General features: G+C 44.9%; 1 protein-coding gene across 3 annotated transcripts in view; it reads right to left on the minus strand.

Moving 5' to 3' along the window:
• Positions 1–665: 665 nt before the first annotated feature.
• LOC139574035 (fibroblast growth factor receptor-like 1) overlaps positions 666–24,380 on the minus strand; it is a 77,190-nt gene continuing 53,475 nt past the window's right edge. For 2 of the 3 annotated variants that reach the window (XM_071398159.1, XM_071398160.1), the window contains 4 exons: positions 6,929–7,006; positions 5,780–6,064; positions 4,878–5,231; positions 666–4,406 (listed from right to left, as the gene is read on the minus strand). In XM_071398159.1, the coding sequence (XP_071254260.1) occupies positions 3,994–4,406; positions 4,878–5,231; positions 5,780–6,064; positions 6,929–7,006 (1,130 nt within the window). In that variant the 3' untranslated portion in view covers positions 666–3,993. The remainder of the gene's footprint in view (positions 4,407–4,877; positions 5,232–5,779; positions 6,065–6,928; positions 7,007–24,380) is intronic. The other variant, XR_011674691.1, reaches the window with a different exon arrangement.

Here is a 24,380-nt window from a genome sequence, read left to right on the forward strand (position 1 = left end):
TAGACAAAGTGCATTATATAAAAGTAGATTGATATGCATGCACACTGTGAACGGATCAGCTTGTCCAAAGCACCCTAACACAGGCAGGAGGCACAACATGAACAGACCAGAGGCAGTGGTTGTGGTTCCTTTTCTTTTGTAACGTTTACTAAACGGGTCTTCTTTCACCAGACAAACTAACTCCAGTACAGGGAATGTCCAACGCTGAAACACCAGCGTAACAAATCAAATAAACAAACTAAGCCGTTGACCAAAAGGTTGTGGCCAAAAAGGGAAAGCAAAACAACAAACGTCTACTCCTGTCTTAGACTATCGTCTACACATAACAGTTACAGGAGGAACGATTCTCTCTACCTAAAGCCTGCCTAGGTTAACAGAGAGACAAGGTTCCCAGTCACAGAAGCTTTCTCTGAGGTAGGAAAAACCGACATCTTCACAGGTCACCATCTCTACTCCCAATCCTCCCCAGCTCCTCTCCTGGCACACCTATTTAGAGGAAGACACAAAGCAATTAGTGGGCCCAGCTGTGTACTAATTGGCTTTACACTGAGTACTTATCACCTGAGGAGGGTGCTGTTGTGTCGTCTTCCTCCGGCTGGTCACTGAACTCTCACAATACATTGTACACAGCACTATTTACTGACCAACTTAATATCAAACACAAATTGTGAAGATTTACTATCATTTTAATGGTGATAATAAAATTATTAAAATGTTTCCATGTGACAAAAATCTTTTTTAACCTAAAAGACAATAGACTGTACAAGATTGTCAATACAAAGATTACCATATATCTGAACAGCACATATAAATATTTTTTACACTTACGTATTTGCTATATAGCTTACACTGTAACTCTAAGACAAAATGTAATCCACTGATGAGTTGGTCTTTTTTTGGGATACAAAAATTACATAATGCTCAATTGTAGGAGAAAAAAATATCTTGCTTATGAAAATAAATTAAATACACTGTCTTAGTCTAGACAATTACTTTTACATTTTTAAGTCAATTCGACATGGGATATTCCATGGTCCTAGATTCCTCAAAAGAAAGCTGAAGGCAATAGCTTAACTTTAACACTACTTCGATCAACATACTTGGAATAAGTGCATGGATTAATAATCTGGCAGTCCATTAGCTTTGACACATAAACACTGGGATAAAACAAAAAACAAATGAACAATTCGGATTGAGGACACTTTTCACAGACAATGCAGCAATCTTGACATACTATTATTTGGTTTTAGGCAAGCTTTCCGTCTCCCTTCGCAAAGCTTAAAAAGGGTGCCATTACATTAGCAGTCAAAGACATATTACACACTTTCATATAGTGGTCAGAGTTATGCACACATTATACACACACATCCAAAGGACAAGAGACAAAAAAATAAAGATTGTCACCTGAGAATTCAAAAGGGTTTCCACTAGTTACCACAGCCACAAAGTCAACATTGTCTATAGTAAACATTCATTTATACCAACATTTGCTTTTGGCCTTCATTTAAGTTTAGGCCTAAGGTTAACAGTGTGTTTATGGTTAAAGTTAGGATTAAAATCACATTTTAATATGATAAATTGTAAGAATAGGCGGCCTGTATGACTTTGTGGCTGTGGTAAGTAGGGACGAGCATTCAAGAATTGATTGACTCTTTTGTGATTGGGTGACCAGGAGGTCCGGGTCAGACCAATTTAATTCACTCTCCATAATCCCATAGTGCCAGTGCTAGCCCATAGCCAAATGTTTAGCTAGCTAGCTAAAATCAGCATATTCGCAAGCTAGCACAACATAGGACACTGCACTAACTCGACAGCTAACACAGGCAGCTGTTTCATGTAAATTAATCCATTGTGATTTAATTATAATGTCAATACTAGCTACAGTGGTTAGTAAATTGGAAGAAGTATTCAGTGTTGTGTGCAATGCGTCTGTGCTAGAAGTCTTCAAGGATCCACCTGTACCTGAATACCCAAGACCCAAGCGGGTCCGGGTCCAGAATTCTAAATAATGTCACGGGTCTGGGTCAGATCTGATATGATTGTCAAAGGCCTCCGGTATGTGTAATTTTAACTGACTTGTCCGGAAGAGCCTGTAGATATCCGAATGCGATTCTGTAGAGAGAGAGAAATGTTGATAATTTATGCTGTTTTTCACGAGAGTGGCGCATGTAGCTTGTTGTTGTTGGCCAATCATAAGTCATCAAAGCAGCAAAAGGCTATTCAGTCGTAGAACTAAAAGTGTGTGGCACATTTAGGAGATATCTAATCAATGGAAGATGGAATAAAAATGACGGAATTAAAAGTTAAAGAAGAAGAATAGGCTACAACAATCAAGAGCCAACGGGAAGGCTGCTACTTAATATTCTGAATGGAATTGTTGTTATTTGTAACTGTAGGAAGAGAAAGCACATGCCCGCAGCCTCAATTAGCCTAGCTAGTTAAAGATAGCTAGCTTTTCCCGGTTTGATGCAGTCAAGACAAGTACTACGTAATCATATTTGATGATAAATAACCTAGCTATGGAAGCTATTAGTCTACTATCACGTGAGTTGGCTTGGTTGGTTGCTGTCTCTCCCTCCATGCTCCACCACTTGCTAGAGCGGCATCTCTCTCTCCCCTCACGCTTTATTAGCTCCGGTTAATAAAGTAGCTTAAAAAAATGACTTTTCTGCTGCTTCCCTTACTCGGATCGAATCGGGTCTGCCTCCGACCAGGTCTGTTCGGAACGGGTCTCGTTGTCGTCGCGTCTGTTATATCTGGTCAGGGTGGGAAACCTCTAGTCTGTGCACTTAGCTAGCTACCAGTCCATAGCCTACGTTGCATATGAAGTGTGACTGGCTCATGACCGTGGATGTACGGAGAAAATGCCCTTTTTTTTTCCTATTTGTTGTCACTCGTTGGGTTCCCCACGTGGGGGTTCATGCTCTCTGATTGGCTCAAAGTCAAGTCGTTGGCCACTGAACAGTATTGCAATTCTACAAGTAGAAACGTCAGGTTCAACGCTACCGGGTCGGCACGCAACAAGTACCTATCGGCAGTCTATTGGTAGTAAGATTCTCTGTGTGTTTCACGCTTTAGGGACCTTTACCTCCAGTAAAGAAACCTTCTTTAAAGGATTTCATACCATTTCCTACTACAGATAAATCATTTTTCATTCACGTACACATACAATAGACAAAATATATATTGTAATGCCTTGCAGGTCCTTTTCCTTGACGATAACCATTTTGAGAAACAGAATACATTCGACCTTTGTTTGCTCAATCACACTTTGTCTCTGCTGGTTGACCTGCTTCTGAGGTACTCAGGATGGCACATGAGGATTCTGATACAATCCATCACCAAACCATAAAATCTGAAAACACTTAACATCGCACCTTACTCCTTTTGTTACTCGCTGAGGTTGTGCATCTGACAAAAATCCAAAGCTAATGTACATGATCCTCTTAGCCCCTTACAAAGTCACTGCACATGAAAGCAGGCCAGAGAGGAGATGGGATGTTGCAGGACATGCTGCCATTTTCATACAGAGTAAAGACTCTCAAATGAGACATAGCTAAATGTATACATTCACTCATTTCAGCCACTGTGAGTTTGCTCATATTGTTCTAGACTAGAGAAACAAATGTTGCTATTTCTCTGCAGAGTGGAGTTTAATGTGAAATGTCTGTATGAAATGTTACTCCATTTGGACTCACATTATTACATGTGGGATTCCTGAACGGCATTGCCATGTCCCTTGTTCTGTACCTCATGGAGGGTTCTATCCTGACTGGATCCATGTTCCCCTAGGCTTTGTTCAGTACAGAACAGTATGTAGCAGTCAGGGGGTTTTTGTGAAGCACCCGGGCCCAGACTGTTTGTCTGGGTCTGTAGGATCAAGGCAGGACTGGGCACGTGGAGGAGGCGAAGGTGTAGGTGGTGGGAGCCGACCCAACACTGCATTAATTAGGGCTTTTGTACATATGAGCATCCCTGTCGAGACAGTGGCAACTAACACTGGTAGTGAATGTGCTGGTGTTGGTGCACTTTGCCATCCACGTGTGAGTGGGTGTGTGTGTGAATGTCCGTGTAGATCTTTGGGTAGACTTTGGGGACCTCCAGGCCGTTGCCTCCCTGGGCCAGAAGGAGCTGCTGCTGCTGGGTAATGTACTCCTCATAGGTGAGAGAGCCCAGGCAGTCTTTGTCCACGCTATGTGGTGGGCAGGCTGGCACCCGGGGGGGTGGGCGCTGTGAGGCATGGGTGGTAACTACCCTTCCAGAGGAGCAATGGTGTTTGGACTGGCAGAACCACAGCAGAACAGTACCCAGGATGAACACCACGCCGGCTGGGATGCCAATGATCACAGGCCAGGGCAGGCTGGGAGAGATGGCTGTGGGGACGGGGATGTGGTGAGGCTTTGGGTCTGGAGCGGAGAGAAGAGGAGATTTGAGGAGTTATGAGAAGCTTGGTCAAATGTCACTATTAAAACTTGATGGAGAATACATACAGTAGAAAATAAAACCATGACAACAAAAAAACACTTCAGTTGTGCATGAGGCCATGTTTTGTTTGGTTGTGGATGTAACAGGATATGACATTGTTGTAACAGAGTAATAATCTAACAGGCTAATGGTGTAGCAGGGTCTTGTGGTTAAACTGGGTGTACCCAGAGTAATAATGTAACAGGATAAGAGTGTAGCTATGGTAAAACAGGGTGTAACAGTGTAAGAATGTAACAGGGTAAGTGTGTAGCAGGGTGTTATGGTTAAACAGGATGTAACAGACTAAGAATGTAACAGAGTAAGGGTGTAGTAGGGTGCTATATGGTTGTAACAGAGTGTTATGATTAAACAGGGTGTAACAAGGTAAAGGTGTAGCAGGGTGTTCCACTCACCTGGCAGCACGGTGAGGAAGGCACTGCGGAAGCTGTAGCCCATGGTGTTGGCGCCCAGGCAGATGTACATGCCAGCATCCTCATCCTTGGCGCGGGTGATGAGCAGCTTGTTGAGGTAGGAGCCATCTGGCCTGGACCATACATCTCCCGTGGGCAGCACCACGAAGCGATGGTCGCCCACCTCGATGGTGGAGTTGTACTTGTTCTCGTTCCCCGGCTCCACCCGCTTCAGCCACTGAATCACCGGCTTGACATCACTGCGCACCTTGCACTGGAACGATGTGGTGCCACCATAGTCTACTGTGGTGTTCACCGGATGAGTGCCGGTCAGGATGGGCTTGGAGTTTGTCCGCTCTATGATGGAAAGACAAAGGAGATAGTTTTCATATTAACAGCAAAGTTATTGCCATGTTCAGCGCTTTCCTTTCCTCTCTTTCTCTGTGCTGCGGCTAGAATAGGATGAGGTTGATGGAGAAAATGCCACATTTGACACGAGAAAGCACAAGCTGCATTCACTTCATCCTCACCGCTTCTGTGTTTGGTAGAAACATGTGTTTTTGAAGTCAGCACACAGCTGGGATATAATGAGGAGCAGATGGCGATAGAGAGAGGGAGCCTGAGACTCGCCACACCAAGCCAGCCCAGCTCTAACCCAACCTCACAGCTCAACACTCAAATCAACCACTACCAACCTAAACCCAAACCCCATCCTCAATACTCAACTATAAACCAATTTGACCAGTGAACACTAGTTCATGCCCAACCTCCAAACTCAACTGCATCAATACTCTACTTCAACCCTAGCTCAATGCTAATCCAACCTTACCATTCAACACTGACCCAAGTCTATGAATCAACCAACAACGAATAAATCTATACTGAAAGTAAGTGACCAAACTTACGGATGACTTCCACTTTGTATGTGGCGTTGATCTCTCCAGCCCGGTTGGAAACGTGGCAGGTATACTTCCCGCTGTTCTCAGGGGTCAGGTTCTTCAGACTCAGAGTCCACTTCTTCTTACGGTCCTCGCCCACCTCCCCAGGGGTCAGCGGCTTGCTGTCTTTCACCCACACGATATCTGGACGAGGGTTCCCGCTAGCCATGCACTTCAGCCGTACTGAGCTGCCCACTGGCCTGGCTATCACGCGCTTCCTCATCTTGGCTGGCTGTGTGAAGCGTGGTCGGACTGCGATCAAAGAAAGGGTTGTTTACAATAAAGTAAGTTTACAATCAAAGAAATAGTGTTGTTGGGGAGAACATCAAAGCAATGTTTTTACAAGTTTTATAATGGTATGCACATCAGACAGTTATTAAATACTGCAATGAATGACGCTGCATGACTTAGAAAAAAATTAAGGTCTGTTTATTTGACAACTTTTCTAACACCCAACAGTATTTCTGGTGTGGTAGCACTACTCAGCATAATGTAACCTGCCAAGAGGCACATTCACAAAACAAGTTTCACTCAGCAGTTCAACGCTTGTTGTATATAAACTGTGCTGAGATTGAGTCAATAGGATAAAATATATACAGTAGTGGACTCCAGTTTGATAAGACTGGTCTGGCCTTCTAGAGAGCTGAGAGCAGAGAGGGCCACAGCTCAGTGGGAGCACTTCACCACCACACTTCACAGTGCAAAAATACTTGTGGCAGCCCGCTTTTGATCAGGGTAGAACACGGCTACATTCTGCAGCCACTGAGTCCAAGGGGGCAGCCAACGGAGAGAGAGAGAGAGAGGGGAGAGATGGAATGTTTCCCCAATCACACTTCACTTAAATAGCCTGCTCTCTGGCCTGTCAGAGGCAATTACCAAAGCAAACAGTACCCTGCTGTTGGGGTGAGTGGGGGGTTATTTGTGTGTGTGTGTCAGAAAAGCACACACAGGGCAGAGTGGGTCCAGGTGTGGCCAGATGCAAAACTAGACCTACACCCCCTAACTAGAGTACCGGCCACTACATACCCAGCAGTAAGAGAATGCCCTGTTTCTAAATGAACTAGGGTCAGATGAAACAAGAGATAAAGGTCAGAGAGAGAGTGCTCAGTGTCTTACCAAATTTCCCTGACTGGTCAGTGCTGTATTCTGCGTCTCCCGCTGTTCCAGTTCCATCCCTCCCAGTGCTGGCGTCATCTACAGACAGAGAGAGAGACAAGACAGACAAAGTTAGCTTAGCATTACGGTCAGTGGGAGAAAAAAACCCTCCGTTTTATAACTCACTTTAACCTCCTTTACAGCTCTAGCTGTGACCCAATACGCTCTCATGGCTGTAGGAGTGGGATTAGGACAGAACCAGAATCCAGTGTCCAGTAACATGGGACACGATGCTGAAGACCCCAGATCATATCTCCTATCTCATCTCTGTGACTCGTCCTGCTCAAAGCTTTGTACTGCCACCCCCAGTATCTCACTCCAGGAGATGGATTAACAATGATGAGTCAATGCCAAACAGATCTGCCATACTTCACGCCACAAAACCACTTCAAGATGTGGCCATATTCTCACAGAGCAGTTCATCAGAGAAGCAAGAATCAGACATTACAACAGGTGGGACTGGGTAAACCAATGGAAACTTGTTTGAACAGATACATTACTTATCTATTGTCAGTGGCCATCTGTGCTAATATTGGACTGGCTGGCCTGCGCTGAAGATCTCAATCAAAAACCGATGCTTGTGAAAAGAGCGAGCCGAGAACTGTCTTGGACCACCTGCGAGCTCCACGTGCATTGATTTGAAGACAGCGTCTTTGAATTCAGCTATTTGGACTGAGAATATATTTGAAATGCAAATAGAAGAAAACGAAGAAAGTATTTTTATAGTACTGGATGGTAATATCTGACTAAGTGGTAAAATGAGTTGCTGTATGGTACTCTGGTTACACCACCCTCTCCCCCGCTCCTCCCTCCACCACATGACCGGCATGTTCAGAAGATAGGAGAGCACCACTGATGATAGGGCATCTGACAGCTTCATTATCACTCAGTAATGCTCCTTACACTCTAGGCCCCTTCCCTCCCTCCACAGTACCCTTTCTTCAAGTCGGTCAAATCAATAAAATTTGATTTGATGCACATTCAAACACTAAAGGCACTATGAGAGGTTATTTTGATTACACTGTGCACTTAAATCTGAGCACACACACAGAGAACATGTTGCAAATCATTCCTTCAAGTTCAGCTGTACTCAATAACAATACATTACATTACATTTAAGTCATTTAGCAGACGCTCTTATCCAGAGCGACTTACAAATTGGTGCATTCACCTTATGATATCCAGTGGAACAACCACTTTACAATAGTGCATCTAACTCTTTTAAGGGGGGGGGGGTTAGAAGGATTACTTTATCCTATCCTAGGTATTCCTTAAAGAGGTGGGGTTTCAGGTGTCTCCGGAAGGTGGTGATTGACTCCGCTGACCTGGTGTCGTGAGGGAGTTTGTTCCACCATTGGGGTGCCAGAGCAGCGAACAGTTTTGACTGGGCTGAGCGGGAACTGTACTTCCTCAGAGGTAGGGAGGCGAGCAGGCCAGAGGTGGATGAACGCAGTGCCCTTGTTTGGGTGTAGGGCCTGATCAGAGCCTGAAGGTACGGAGGTGCCGTTCCCCTCACAGCTCCGTAGGCAAGCACCATGGTCTTGTAGCGGATGCGAGCTTCAACTGGAAGCCAGTGGAGAGAGCGGAGGAGCGGGGTGACGTGAGAGAACTTGGGAAAGTTGAACACCAGACGGGCTGCGGCGTTCTGGATGAGTTGTAGGGGTTTAATGGCACAGGCAGGGAGCCCAGCCAACAGCGAGTTGCAGTAATCCAGACGGGAGATGACAAGTGCCTGGATTAGGACCTGCGCCGCTTCCTGCGTGAGGCAGGGTCGTACTCTGCGAATGTTGTAGAGCATGAACCTACAGGAACGGGTCACCGCCTTGATGTTAGTTGAGAACGACAGGGTGTTGTCCAGGATCACGCCAAGGTTCTTAGCACTCTGGGAGGAGGACACAATGGAGTTGTCAACCGTGATGGCGAGATCATGGAACGGGCAGTCCTTCCCCGGGAGGAAGAGCAGCTCCGTCTTGCCGAGGTTCAGCTTGAGGTGGTGATCCGTCATCCACACTGATATGTCTGCCAGACATGCAGAGATGCGATTCACTACCTGGTTATCAGAGGGGGGAAAGGAGAAGATTAATTGTGTGTCGTCTGCATAGCAATGATAGGAGAGACCATGTGAGGATATGACAGAGCCAAGTGACTTGGTGTATAGCGAGAATAGGAGAGGGCCTAGAACAGAGCCCTGGGGGACACCAGTGGTGAGAGCACGTGGTGCGGAGACAGATTCTCGCCACGCCACCTGGTAGGAGCGACCTGTCAGGTAGGACGCAATCCAAGCGTGGGCCGCGCCGGAGATGCCCAGCTCGGAGAGGGTGGAGAGGAGGATCTGATGGTTCACAGTATCAAAGGCAGCCGATAGGTCTAGAAGGATGAGAGCAGAGGAGAGAGAGTTAGCTTTAGCAGTGCGGAGCGCCTCCGTGACACAGAGAAGAGCAGTCTCAGTTGAATGACTAGTCTTGAAACCTGACTGATTTGGATCAAGAAGGTCATTCTGAGAGAGATAGCAGGAGAGCTGGCCAAGGACGGCACGTTCAAGAGTTTTGGAGAGAAAAGAAAGAAGGGATACTGGTCTGTAGTTGTTGACATCGGAGGGATCGAGTGTAGGTTTTTTCAGAAGGGGTGCAACTCTCGCTCTCTTGAAGACGGAAGGGACGTAGCCAGCGGTCAAGGATGAGTTGATGAGCGAGGTGAGGTAAGGGAGAAGGTCTCCGGAAATGGTCTGGAGAAGAGAGGAGGGGATAGGGTCAAGCGGGCAGGTTGTTGGGCGGCCGGCCGTCACAAGACGCGAGATTTCATCTGGAGAGAGAGGGGAGAAAGAGGACAAAGCACAGGGTAGGGCAGTGTGAGCAGAACCAGCGGTGTCGTTTGACTTAGCAAACGAGGATCGGATGTCGTCGACCTTCTTTTCAAAATGGTTGACGAAGTCATCAGCAGAGAGGGAGGAGGGGGGAGGAGGGGGAGGAGGATTCAGGAGGGAGGAGAAGGTGGCAAAGAGCTTCCTAGGGTTAGAGGCAGATGCTTGGAATTTAGAGTGGTAGAAATTGGCTTTAGCAGCAGAGACAGAAGAGGAGAATGTAGAGAGGAGGGAGTGAAAGGATGCCAGGTCCGCAGGGAGGCGAGTTTTCCTCCATTTCCGCTCGGCTGCCCGGAGCCCTGTTCTGTGAGCTCGCAATGAGTCGTCGAGCCACGGAGCAGGAGGGGAGGACCGAGCCGGCCTGGAGGATAGGGGACATAGAGAGTCAAAGGATGCAGAAAGGGAGGAGAGGAGGGTTGAGGAGGCAGAATCAGGAGATAGGTTGGAGAAGGTTTGAGCAGAGGGAAGAGATGATAGGATGGAAGAGGAGAGAGTAGCGGGGGAGAGAGAGCGAAGGTTGGGACGGCGCGATACCATCCGAGTAGGGGCAGTGTGGGAAGTGTTGGATGAGAGCGAGAGGGAAAAGGATACAAGGTAGTGGTCGGAGACTTGGAGGGGAGTTGCAATGAGATTAGTGGAAGAACAGCATCTAGTAAAGATGAGGTCAAGCGTATTGCCTGCCTTGTGAGTAGGGGGGGAAGGTGAGAGGGTGAGGTCAAAAGAGGAGAGGAGTGGAAAGAAGGAGGCAGAGAGGAATGAGTCAAAGGTAGACGTGGGGAGGTTAAAGTCACCCAGAACTGTGAGAGGTGAGCCATCCTCAGGAAAGGAACTTATCAGGGCGTCAAGCTCATTGATGAACTCTCCAAGGGAACCTGGAGGGCGATAAATGATATATACGCACCCTCGTTTGATCAGATCCCTACCCTCTAATCAAAAGCCAAATTTCTTGCCTAGAAAAACATACAGTAATATAGCCTCCATGAAATAGCAATAGATTTCTTGATATACATCCAAACATCACTCCATGCCTGCAGAAAATCAATCCCCCCTCACGCGCGGCAACTCGCCCATCAAAAACTCTCCCTGATTTATGGAAAGTCAAACAAAGACACGCAGTATGAGGGATGTCAGGTTTCTCAACAAAACAAACTCATTTCCCCCTTTCTTCAGGCACAATTCTGCATTTCACACATTTACTGTTTGGGTGCCCTGTGACAGGCCTGTTTGTATAACTCCACAGTGCATTTGCTTTCATGTCTGCCAAGTAACGAGGCTGGTAGCTCGAGAGGGCCAGGTGTTTGGTCAACAGAAATGTAAATCCCTGAGTTCGGTGTTGGTGTAGGGCTCTGTTTTCCAACAGGGTCATGTCCTTCTAGGATTTTAATTTAGAGACACTGGATCTCAGTCTGGACAGTCTAGTCTAGTAACAAGAGGGTGGGTGGGTCAGTGTCTACTGCCCACTTTTATTCACTGGCAGGCAGTTGAGACCAGGCCAAGCCAACTCTTCACAGTTCAATTGTGGTTTCACAGTTCAATTGAGTGGTGAAGGGCTAAAAACTCTCAGAACCAGAGCGTTACCACAACATGTTTTAGATTGATGTACCAAGATCAGATAATAACCCATGGACGCAAAGATGGTCGGACAAAAGCATTACACAACACAGACATTTAACCAAACTATCAAAATAGCACCTAGTCCCTGCAGGACCAAGGTTAACCCCCCAGCTTCAAACTAATTAAGATTTATCTCAAAGCCACATTAATTACTGTCATCTTTTATGCCTTTTGAGCAGAAACTAGAGAGTGAAATCCAAGAGGGACTGTTATTCCAACTCAACACATTCAAAGCTCCTGAGGATTGACAGTGTGCAGCACTAGCTACAGTCTTCACCCCCAGCACTCTGATTTATACAACTCCAGAGCCTAGCTTATGGAAAAAATTACAGTTCGGTGCTGTTACACAGGTCTGTATTAACGGCTGGCTCTTAACGGAGGGGGAAATTTACGAGCCTTGGTCACAGCACAGACCTTACTGTATTACCCACTACACGCATACAAAAGAATGAACAACACAGAAAGACCGACAGATTAACAACCTGTTGAGGATATATACAGTCAAAATTGCACCAGATGCATCTTTGAGGTGTTAACATTTTCAAAGTTCATTAAACATGACTGATTCAGCGCTATTAAATGTTGACATTTCACAACATTTCCTAGGTGTGTGAGTTTTAATCGCTTTTAATGGCCAAACTATGTATGCTTGGCTTGCATTGAAGGACTCAATTCGCAGAGGCCCTCCACAATAGTGGAGGCTGCTGAGGGGAGGACGGCTCATAATAATGGCTGGAATGGAGTCAATGGAATGGTATCAAACACGTTTGGTTGATACCATTCCATTGACCCCATTCCAGCCATTATTATGAGCCGTCATCCCCTCAGCAGCCTCCACTGTTCCACAAATATTTTTTTACCTTCCTTTTGTAGAGCGAGGGTCTTCAACAAAAGACATGAAGGTACAGTGAATCTTTTTTTCTGACATGTTTTTAAACATTCCTTTTCACTAAGCTGTCCACCTGATACTTGCTTCTTTTAAAGTTATTTTAGACTGAGCCAAGGCAACAAAGTTTAGGACTAATACTATTTACTAAATATGATTAGGCGTTGCAATTTCTGAGTTCCATCTCGGTCCGAAATATGAACGATTAAACATTCTGTGAACTGTTTCCAGTGTTCAGCCAATTTCATAAGGTAATCCATGTGCATTACCCAGGGTGCCTTGCTCTCTGACATGGGTCCACGGGAAGGAAGCGCAAGTCAGATTTAGCGATGCCTTATTCTGTCGAGCGGAGGATTGACCCGGCATTAAGCATTTCCTCTACTCTTTTAGGGATTACTGGCACAGAGGGGGGAACGACGTGGACCACGCAACGTCCTACTTCAGGCCAGGGTTCTCTGGGACCTCAGCACCAGGAGAGACAGAGGGCCAAAACAAGCTGCACTTTGGCCTACTGGGCTGACTCTTGGCCCCTGGGCTATCTTTTCTATGCCCTGTACCACTGCCCTATATGAGCCCGGACCCAGCTGCTCTGAAGCTCCCCTGTAGCAGATAGGAACGGCAAACTAACAAATTACAGCTAAAGTAGCCTGGGTACCCTTTCAGCTAATATTAGCTAACATTCTTTGGCAAATGACAGGAGTGGAATGTTAGCTAAAAAGACTGGTATCCAGACTACAACTAAAGCACTAGTAAGACATAGTGTAACATTGTGATGATCATAAGTGCATTGTCCCCATCTGTTGAACAGATAGGGGATGGGTTCCATTTAATCAAAACAGCATGATACCAATGTATCTACACCTGCATTTGGAGCTGACATTCTGAGAGCCAGCCTAGTGCAACATGGCAGTGACTCAGTCAGGGATGGTAACTTAAGCTATAGCTACAACTTTTCCTTACTCAGACTGTTAGGGACCCCACGATAAACACCTGCTATTTTAACAACTCAGTCGGACCCCTTACAAATGCCAACTGTATAAGTACCTTCTAAATCAAGAAGCAAACAGAGAGCAATCCAGGAGCCCATTCAAGGACTGAGAGGTTCAGCTCTCTATGTTTAAAGTCAACACAAACAGACTAGTATTTCAGTGATTTCTACCGCAATCTTTCAGACAAAAGGAAAACACAGCATTTATGCCGTATGTTGCATGTGTGTGTGCCTATGTGTGTGTGTTTTTGTAACTGCAAGCAGAGCTCTGTAGTTTGTTGCATCGGAACCCGGGTTTGATCTCCTGCCATCAATGGGCTCTGTATTCCAATTGTGGCCACCTGTGTGAGGGGAAAGAGGACCTGCTGCACCTCAGTTTCCAATGTGTACAGAGTCCCGTGGGCTGTCGGGTTCAGCACACACAGCTGGGATGCAAACACACTGTCATTGACTGTCATTTTAGGGAAGAAATATCCTTTTGTTGTCCCACTTATGGTAGTGTAAGAGGATGGAAGCTGGGTTTTTTAGTCAGAGGAAGAAATCAAACTAAAGTAGTTCAGTGTTTAGATGATTAAACACTTTCTAATTCACTCTTATTTAACATTGTTCAAATACACAGTATGATTAATGTGCAGGTTCTTTTGACATGGAACACTGCAAACCGATCCCTATTCAGTATTGAAACGTGCTATTCCATGGTTACTCTTACATTTCTGTATCTATTACTTTAATGTACAGTATCTTTAAATTGTAATGGAATGGTATCGTATTGCACGGATCAATTTGGAATTGATGGTGTGGTTGATTGGTGAGATGAAAATGTAGAAAATGTATATAAAGAATAGATCCTCGGAGCATGAACATTACCAAGTAAAAATATAATGTCAACATTCGCGAAAATAACATCTCCGGGTACAAGTGGTCCCATCCCGTTAGTCATAAATGTCAAGTCCGATGCATTTTATAAGTTCTGAAACCTGCAGTTAAGTATTATGTTCTGTGTGTATCCACAATAAAAGGCTCAATCCCAATACCCCCCTTAGCACTCCCCCTCTGTTTTGCGCGGTCCCGCGAGCCGCATCAAGTCAGAGTGGTGTTCCAATTCAACTTTGAGCTAGGGGTATTGACTTTCCAGCCCTCTAATTAAGAATGGTCTGAATGCTAGCGTTTCCTGACAAGAAGGTGTTCCCTGACAATGGGGCGTTCCCTGACAAGGAGTTGTTCCCTGACAATGGGGCGTTCCCTGACAAGGAGGTGTTCCCTGACAATGGTGCGTTCCCTGACAACCCCCCTTTGTTCTTCTAATTTTAGTCCCACGAACTACCCCCGTACAGTAGGTGGCGGCAATACACCTTATAGGTTGTATAAATAAACCTCAAAGAAGAAAAACCTTAATATATTTTTCAGGGCCTCTGAAAGCCTTTGTGCTAAATACCTGACTCCAGCGATCAACAGATCTTGTGCTCCGACATAATCAGAAGGTACAGTTTGGTTAGATAAATCAAAATCAAAGCAAATCAAATGTTATTCATCACATGCTTCTTAAACAACAGGTGTGGACTAACAGTGAAACGCTTACTGACGGGCCCTTCCTAACCATTCAGCGAGTAAGAAAATAGAGAAACAATAGAAAAGTAAAACACTTAAAAAACTAAAGTAATAATAGATACACAATGAGTAACTATAACTTTGCTACATACAAGGGTACAAGTACCGGGTCAATGTGCAGGGGTATGAGGTAATTGAGGTAGATATGTACATATAACTACGAATAAAGTGACAGATAGTAACAGGAGCAGCAGCGTAATGTGATGAGTCAAAAAACATTGCAATAAGAGTCAATGCAGATAGTTAAATAGTGAACCAAATAGTTACACGGACTAACTATTTAGCTGTCTTACGGCTTGGGGGTAGAAGCTGTTCAGGATCCTGTTGGTTCCAGACTTGGTGCTTCGGTACCGCTTGGCGTGCGGTAGCAGAAAGAACAATCTATGACTTGAGTGGCTGGAGTCATTGACAACGTTTAGGGCCTTCCTCTGACACCGCCTGGTATAGAGGTCCTGGATGGCAGGGAGCTCGGTCCCAGTGATGTACTGGGGGTACGCACTACCCTCTGTAGCGTCTTGCGGTCGGATGCCAAGCAGTTGCCATACAATGCGGTGATGCAGCCAGTCATGATCCTGTTAATTGTGCAGCTGCAGAACTTTTTAAGAATCGATTAGATGTACTATGTCTTACTTGTATTTTGCATAATCATACAGCAGTGCACAAGATCGCAGAGTAAAAAACTGAGTGAAAACTTACCGAATTAAGCCAGGCTAGCTGCTGGCTTGCTTTACATGTAACACTGTGAGACAAAATGGTGGCTGCAATTCATATTTATAACTCCTAATGGTTTTACTTGCACAAATTAAGGCTCACATTATTTGTATTTTAATGTTTACATATGAGACATGTATATGTATATGTATTTTAACCAGTTATATATTATGAAGTTTGTAGTTGGCTATCCAATGCTAACTGCTAACTAGCTCAGCCTGCCCATTTCGCTGATTAAAGGCACAGTCAACTTAGTGTATGTAAACCTGTGACACACTGGAACTTTGATACAGTGACTTATAAGTAAAATAATCTGTCTGTGAACATTGTTGGAAAAATGACTTGTGTCATGCACAAAGTAGATGTTTTCAGAATATACATATATATATGTACAGTTGAAGTCGGAAGTTCACATACACTTAGGTTGGAGACACTAAAACTCGTTTTTCAACCACTCCACACATTTCTTGTTAACAAACTATAGTTTTGGCAAGTCGGGTTAGGACATCTACTTTGTGCATGACACAAGTAATTTTTCCAACAATTGTTTACAGATCGATTATTTCACTTATAATTCTCTGTATCACAATTTCAGTGGGTCAGAAGTTTACATACACTAAATTGACTGTGCATTTAAACAGCTTGGAAAATTCCAGAAAATGATGTCATGGCTTTAGAAGTTCTGATGGACTAATTGAAATAATAACTCAGTGCCATTTTGCTTGACATCATGGGAAAATCAAAAGAAATCAGCCAAGACCTCAGAAAAAAATTGTAGACATCCACAAGCCTGGTTCATTCTTGTGAGCCATTTCCAAACGCCTGAAGAAACCACGTTCATCTGTACAAACAATAGTACGCAAGTATAAACACCATGGGACCACGCAGCCATCATACCGCTCAGGAAGGAGACGCGTTCTGACTCCTAGAGATGAACGTACTTTGGTGCGAAAAGGGCAAATCAATCTCAGAACAACAGCAAAGGACCTTGTGAAGATGCTGGAGGAAACAGGTACAAAAGTATCTATATCCACAGTAAAACGAGTCCTATATCGACATAACCTGAAAGGCCGCTCAGCAAGGAAGAAGCCACTGCTCCAAAACCGTCATAAAAAAGCCAGACTACGGTGTGCAACAGCACATGGGGACACATTTTGGGAGAAATGTCCTCTGGTCTGATGAAACAAAAATAGAACTGTTTGGCCAAAATGACCGTCGTTATGTTTGGAGGAAAAAGGGGAAGGCCTGCAAGCCGAAGAACACCATCCCAACCATGAAGCACGGGGGTGGCAGCATCATGTGTGGGGGTGCTTCGCTGCAGGAGGGACTGGTGCAAAATTTGTGGGCAACACTGAAAAAGTGCGTGCGAGCAAGGAGGCCTACAAACCTGACTCAGTTACACCAGCTCTGTCCGGAGGAATGTGCCAAAATTCACCCAGCTTATAGTGGGAAGCTTGTGGAAGGCTACCCGAAACGTTTGACCCAAGATAAACATTTTAAAGGCAATGCTACCAAATACTAATTGAGTGTATGTAAACTTCTGACCCACTGGGAATGAGATGAAAGAAATAAAAGCTGAAATAAATCATGCTCTCTACTATTATTCTGACATTTCACATTCTTAAAATAAAGTGGTGATCCAAACGGACCTAAAACAGGGAATTATTTTTAAATGTATTTGGCTAAGATGTATGTAAACTTCCGACTTCAACTGTATATATACTATTGCTCAAAAGTTTGGGGTCACTTAGAAATGTCCTTGTTTTTGAAAGAAAAGGACATTTTTGTTCCATTAAAATAACATCAAACTGATCAGAAATACAGTGTAGACATTGTTCATGTCGTAAATGACTATTGTAGCTGAAAACGTCAGATTCTTTATGGAATATCTACATAGGCGTACAGAGGCCCATTATCAGCAACCATCACTCCTGTGTTCCAATGGCACGTTGTGTTAGCTAATCCAAGTTTATAATTTTAAAAGGCTAAATGATTATTAGAAAAGCCTTTTGCAATTATGTTAGCACAGCTGAAAACTATTGTGCAAATTAAAGAAGCAATAAAACTGGCCTTCTTTAGACTAGTTGAGTATCTGGAGCATCAGCATTTGTGGGTTCGATTACAGGCTCAAAATGGCCAGAAACAAATAACTTTCATCTGAAACTGAACTGTCTATTCTTGTTCTAAAAAATGAAGGCTATTCCATGCAAGAAATTGCCAAGAAACTGAAGATCTCGTACAACGCTGTGTTCTACTCCCTTCACATTACAGCGCAAACTGTCTCTAACCAGAATAGAAAGAGAAGTAGGAGGCCCCGGCGCACAACTGAGCAAGAGGACAAGTACATTAGATTGTCTAGTTTGAGAAACAGACGCCTCACAATCATCAACTGGCAGCTTCATTAAATAGTACCCGCAAAACACCAGTCTCAACGTCAACAGTGAAGAGGCGACTCCGGGATGCTGGTCATCTAGGCAGAGTTGCAAGGAAAATGCCATATCTCAGAATGGCCAATAAAAAGAAAAGATTAACTCTGCCTAGAAGGCCAGCATCCCGGAGTTGCCTCTTCAATGTTGACGTCGAGACTGGTGTTATTTAACCTTTTTTCTCCCCAATTTCGTGATATTCAATTGGTAGTTACAGTCTTGTCCCATCGCTGCAACTCCCGTACGGACTCGGGAGAGGCGAAGGTCGAAAGCCATGCGTCCTCCGAAACACGACCCTGCCAGGCCGCACTGCTTCTTGACACACTGCTTGCATAACCCGGAAGCCAGTCGCAAAAATGTGTCTTACCTTGCCTTACCTTTGACGAGTTTCTGTTGTTGGCACTCCAATATGTCCCATAAACATCACAAATGGTCCTTTTGTTCTATTAATTCCGTCGATATATATCCAAAATGTCAATTTATTTGGCGCGTTTGATCCAGAAAAACACCGGTTCCAAATTGTGAAACGTGACTACAAAATATCTCAAAGGTTACCTTTAAACTTTGCCAAAAAATGTCAAACTACTTTTGTAATACAACTTTAGGTATTTTTTTATGTAAATAATCGATCAAATTGAAGACGGGATGATCTGTGTTCAATACAGGATTAAAACCAACTGTAGCTAGCTTTCTGGTCATGCGCTTCTAACAAACAGGACACTTCGAGTGACCCTCCTTCAAGATGGCCGTACTTCTTCATTACACAAAGGAATAACCTCAACCAATTTCTAAAGACCGTTGACAGCCAGTGGAAGAGGTAAGAACTGCAAGAAGGTCCCTTAGAAATCTGGTTTCCCAATGAAAGCTCATTGAGAAGAGAGTGACCTCAAAACAAAAAAAAATGGTCAGAATGGTTTGTCCTCGGGGTTTTGCCTGCTAAATAAGTTATGTTATACTCACAGACATGATTCAAACAGTTTTAGAAACTTCAGAGTGTTTTCTATCCAAATCTACTCATAATATGCATATCTTATCTTCTGGGGATGAGTAGCTGGCAGTTTAATTTGGGCATGCTTTTCATCCAAAATTCTGAATGCTGCCCCCTACCCAAGAGAAGTTAACAATGTGACACTCCATCTAGCTTTTTCAAAAGGCTAGCTTTTTCAAACAGAAATGTGCATCTTGTAGCTCTAACTCCAAAAAGTTTTGGGACACTGTAAAGTCCATGGAGAATAAGAGCACCTCCTCCCAGCTGCTCACTGCACTAAGGCTAGGTAACACTGTCACCACCGATAAATCCACGATAATCGAGAATTTCAATAAGCATTTCTCTACGGCTGGCCATGCTTTCCTCCTGGCTACCCCAACCTCGGCCAACAGCTCAGCACCCCCCGCAGCTACTTGCATAAGCCTCTCCAGCTTCTCCTTCACCCAAATCCAGATATCAGATGTTCTGAAAGAGTTGCAAAACCTGGACCCATACAAATCAGCTGGGCTCGACAATCTGGACCCTCTCTTTCTAAACTTATCCGCCGCCATTGTTGCAACTTCTATTTCCAGTCTCTTCAACCTCTCTTTCGTATCGTCCGTGATCCCTAAAGAGTTTCATAACAATCGGAAATCGGTAATTTTGGACGCCGATTTTGCCTTTTAAAATTTATTTTATTACATTTTTTACACCTTTATAGGCAAGTCAGGTAAGAACACATTCTTATTTTCACTCTAGACCCAAACTGTTACAGACGTATATCCATCCTGCCCTGTTTTTCTAAAGTATTCGAAATCCAAGTTAATAAACAGATCACTGACCATTTCGAATCCCACCATACCTTCTCTGCTGTGCAATCCGGTTTTCGAGCTGGTCACGGGTTTAGTACCTTGAGCCACGCTCAAGGTACTAAACAATATCATAACCGCCATCGATAAAAGACAGTACTGTGCAGCCGTCTTCATCGACCTGGCCAAGGCTTTCGACTCTGTCAATCACCATATTCTTATCGGCAGACTCAACAGCCTTGATTTCTCAAATGACTGCCTCGCCTGGTTCACCAACTACTTCTCAGACAGAGTTCAGTGTGTCAAATCAGAGGGCCTCTTGTCCGGACCTCTGGCAGTCTCTATGGGGGTAGCACAGGGTTAAATTCTCGGGCCGACTCTTTTCTCTGTATATATCAACGATGTCGCTCTTGCTGCGGGTGATTCCCTGATCCACCTCTGCGCAGACGACATCATTCTGTATACACCTGGCCCTTCTTTGGACACTGTGTTAACTAACCTCCAAACAAGCTTCAATGCCATACAACACTCCTTCCGTGGCCTCCAACTGCTCTTAAACGCTAGTAAAACCAAATGCATGCTGTTCAACCGATCGCTGCCCACACCCGCCCGCCCGACTAGCATCACTACTCTGGACGGTTCTGACTTAGAATATGTGGACTAGAGGTCGATCGATTACTCGGAATGGCCGATTAATTAGGGCCGATTAATCGGAATGGCCGATTAATTGGGGCCGATTATTTTTATATTCCCAAAATGTATCCACTACTATTTCTTACAACCGACAAGAACTTTTACTTTCCCCAATTCCGGAGTCAACTTGGACTCATCTGCCCTGGGCTTTCTTTGTAATTCCGACCCAATGTTCAGGTTAGCCAAGAGGAAATGCTGGCGTTACAGAGGCAAGAGGGGATGGATCCTGGCGATATTAAGATGAAGGGAAAACCAGCCACCTATTACCTCAAGTCTACTGGCCAATGTAGTCACGCGATAAAAAGATGGATGACCGCAGATCGAGGATTTGCTACCAACGGGACTCTCAAAAATGCAATATTCTTAGGTTTTCTGAAACATGGCAATACAACTCGATGGATTCTCCATTCACCGGGCGGACAGGACAGGTAAGTCATGGAAATTGAGGGGGGAGTTGCCTCTACATGAACTCCAACTGGTGTGCTAACTTCAGTGCGGTGGAAGTGTTGACCCAGTGTTCACCCATCTTGGAATACCCCCTGAGGGAGTTTTCAGCTGTTAACGTGATTGTTGTATACATTCCACCCCTGGATACGAAAAATAACAAGCTGGCACAAAGTCTGCTGCCTCAGTTTGTATGATGGCAATTTGCATATACTCCAGAATGTTATGAAGAGTGATCAGATGAATTGCAATTAATTGCAAAGTCCCTCTCTGCCATGCAAATGGACTGAATCCCGCAAAAACATTTCCACTGCATTTCAGCCCTGCCACAAAAGAACCAGATGACATCATGTCAGTGATTCTCTCGTTAACACAGGTGTGAGTGTTGACGAGGACAAGGCTGGAGATCACTCTGTCATGCTGATTGAGTTAGAATAACAGACTGGAAGCTTCAAAGGGAGGGTGGTGCTTGGAATCATTGTTCTTCCTCTGTCAACAATGGTTACCTGCAAGGAAACACGTGCCGTCATCATTACTTTGGACAAAAAGGGCTTCACAGGCAAGGATATTGCTGCCAGTAAGATTGCACCTAAATCAGCCATTTATCGGATCATCAAGAACTTCAAGGAGAGCGGTTAAATTGTTGTGAAAAAGGCTTCAGGGCGCCCAAGAAAGTCAAACAAGTGCCAGGACCGTCTCCTAAAGTTGATTCAGCTGGGGGATCGGGGCACCACCAGTACAGAGCTTGCTCAGGAATGGCAGGAATGGCAGCAGGCAGGTGTGAGTGCATCTGACTTTTGGAGGATGGCCTGGTGTCAAGAAGGGCAGCAAAGAAGCCACTTCTCTCCAGGAAAAACATCAGGAACAGACTGATATTCTGCAAAAGGTACAGGGATTGGACTGCTGAGAACTGGGGTAAAGTCATTTTCTCTGATGAATCCCCTTTCCGATTGTTTGGGGCATCCAGAAAAAAGCTTGTCTGGAGAAGACAAGGTGAGCGCTACCATCAGTCCTGTGTCATGCCAACAGTAAAGCATCCTGAGACCATTCATGTGTGGGGTTGCGTCTCAGCCAAGGGAACCGGCTCACTCACAATTTTGCCTAAGAACACAGCCATGAATAAAGAATGGTACCAACACATCCTCCGAGAGCAACTTCTCCCAACCATCCAGGAACAGTTTGGTGATGAACAATGCTTTTTCCAGCATGATGGAGCACCTTGCCGTAAGGCAAAAGTGATAACTAAGTGGCTCGGGGAATAAAACATCGATATTTTGGATCCATGGCCAGGAAACTCCCCAGACCTTAATCCCATTGAGAACTTGTGGTCAATCCTCAAGAGGCGGGTGGACAAACAAAAAGCCACAAATTCTAACAAACTCCAAGCATTGATTATGCAAGAATGGGCTGCCATCAGTCAGGATGTGGCCCAGAAGTTAATTGACAGCATGCCAGGGCGGATTGCAGAGGTCTTGAAAAAGAAGGGTTAACACTGTAAATATTGACTCTGCATCAACTTCATGTAATTGTCAATAAAAGCCTTTGACACTTATGAAACGCTTGTAATTATACTTCAGTATTCCATAGTAACATCTGACTAAAATATCTAAAGACACTGAAGCAGCAAACTTTGTGAAAATTAATATTTGTGTCATTCTTTTGGCCACAACTGTACAAGGCTGTAAACAAGCAAGAAAACCTACATCCAGGCTGCTGTTCTGCTTGCCAGAAATTCTGGGTCACTAAGACACATGATGCCCAACTTCCATCAACACGTCTCCAACGCCACTATGGACGATATAGTCGTAGACTACTGTTATTCTCTCCACAAGCAAGCATACAAGGCCCTCCCTCGTCCGTAATTCTGCAAATCAGATCATCACTCCATACTCCTGCTTCCTGTTTACAAGCAGAAATTCAAACAGGAAGTACACGTGACTCGCTCCGTTTGAGAAATGGTCACCCGAATCAGAGATTATACTACAGGACTGCTTTGCTAGTGCTGATTGGAATATGTTTCGAGACTCCGCCGATAACATTGACGAGCTAACCACCTCCGTCACCGGCTTCATTAGAAAATGTATAGGCAACATTGTCCTCACAGTGAGGGTTCGCTGCTTCCCCAATCAAAAGCCATGGATTAACACTGAGGTTGACGCTAAACTAAAGGACAGGGCTATCGCACACAGAGCTATCGTGGACAAACAACCCTGAGACTACGGCCGAGGACAGGAATAAGTACAAGAAGTCACGCTATGACCTCCGCAGAGTCATCAAACAAAAAAAATATAGCAATAAGTTCTAATCATACTACACAGGCTCCGATGTCCACCGTATGTGGCAGGGGCTACAGTCCATTACAGATTACAAAGGAAGACCCAACCGTGATCTGCCCAATGCTGCCTCTCTACGAGACGAACTTAATGCATTTTATGCACGCTTTGACAACAACAACATCGTGCCGGGTGTGAGGGAAAAAGGTCTTTAATCAGGTCATCAACCACAAGGTCGCCCCAACAGATCCATAGATGACGCAATCTCGATTGCTCTCCACACTGCCTAGATAGATAAGAAGAATACCTATGTAACAATGCTGTTCATTGACTACAGCTCAGTGTTCAACACCATTGTCCCCTCCAAGCTCGTCACCAAACTTAGGACTCTGGGTCTGAACACCTCCCTCTGCAACTTGATCCTGGACTTCCTGACGGGCTGACCCCAGGTGATAAGGGTAGACAACATCTCCTCCACCACTCTGACCCTCAACACAGGGGCCCCACAGGGATGTGTGCTCAGTCCCCTCCTATACTCCCTGTTCACCCACGACTGCGTGGCCACACACAACTCCAACACCATCATGAAGTTTGCTGATGACACGACGATGGTAGGCCTGACCACCGGCGATGATGAGTCAGCCTACAGGGAGGTCGTCAGTGACCTGGCAGTGTGGTGTCAGAACAACTTCTCCCTCAACATCAGTAAGACCAAGGAGCTGATCATGCACTACAGGTAATGGGGGAGCGAGCACGAATCGATCCACATCGACGGCGCCACACATTAACAGTAAAATGGTCCAAACACATGCGACAGCGCCTCTTCCCCCTCAGGAGGTTGAAAAGGTTTGGCATGGGCCTTCAAATCCTCAAAAAGTTGTACAGCTGTAGCATTGAGAGCATTTTGACTGGCTGCATCACTGCCTGGTATGGCAATAGCACCGCCCTCGATCGCATGGCACTACAGAGTGTGGTGCGGACCGCCCAGTACATCACTGGGCCCGAGCTTCCTGCCATCCAGGACAGCTATAAAATTGTTAAAGATTCCAACCACCCAAGCCATATATTATTCTATTTTTTTCCGCATGGCAAGCGGTACCGGTGCATCAAGTCAAACTGCTATGGAATTAAAAA

This window comes from Salvelinus alpinus, chromosome 4 (genome assembly GCF_045679555.1).
Source record: "Salvelinus alpinus chromosome 4, SLU_Salpinus.1, whole genome shotgun sequence".
Taxonomy (NCBI): Eukaryota; Metazoa; Chordata; class Actinopteri; order Salmoniformes; family Salmonidae; genus Salvelinus; species Salvelinus alpinus.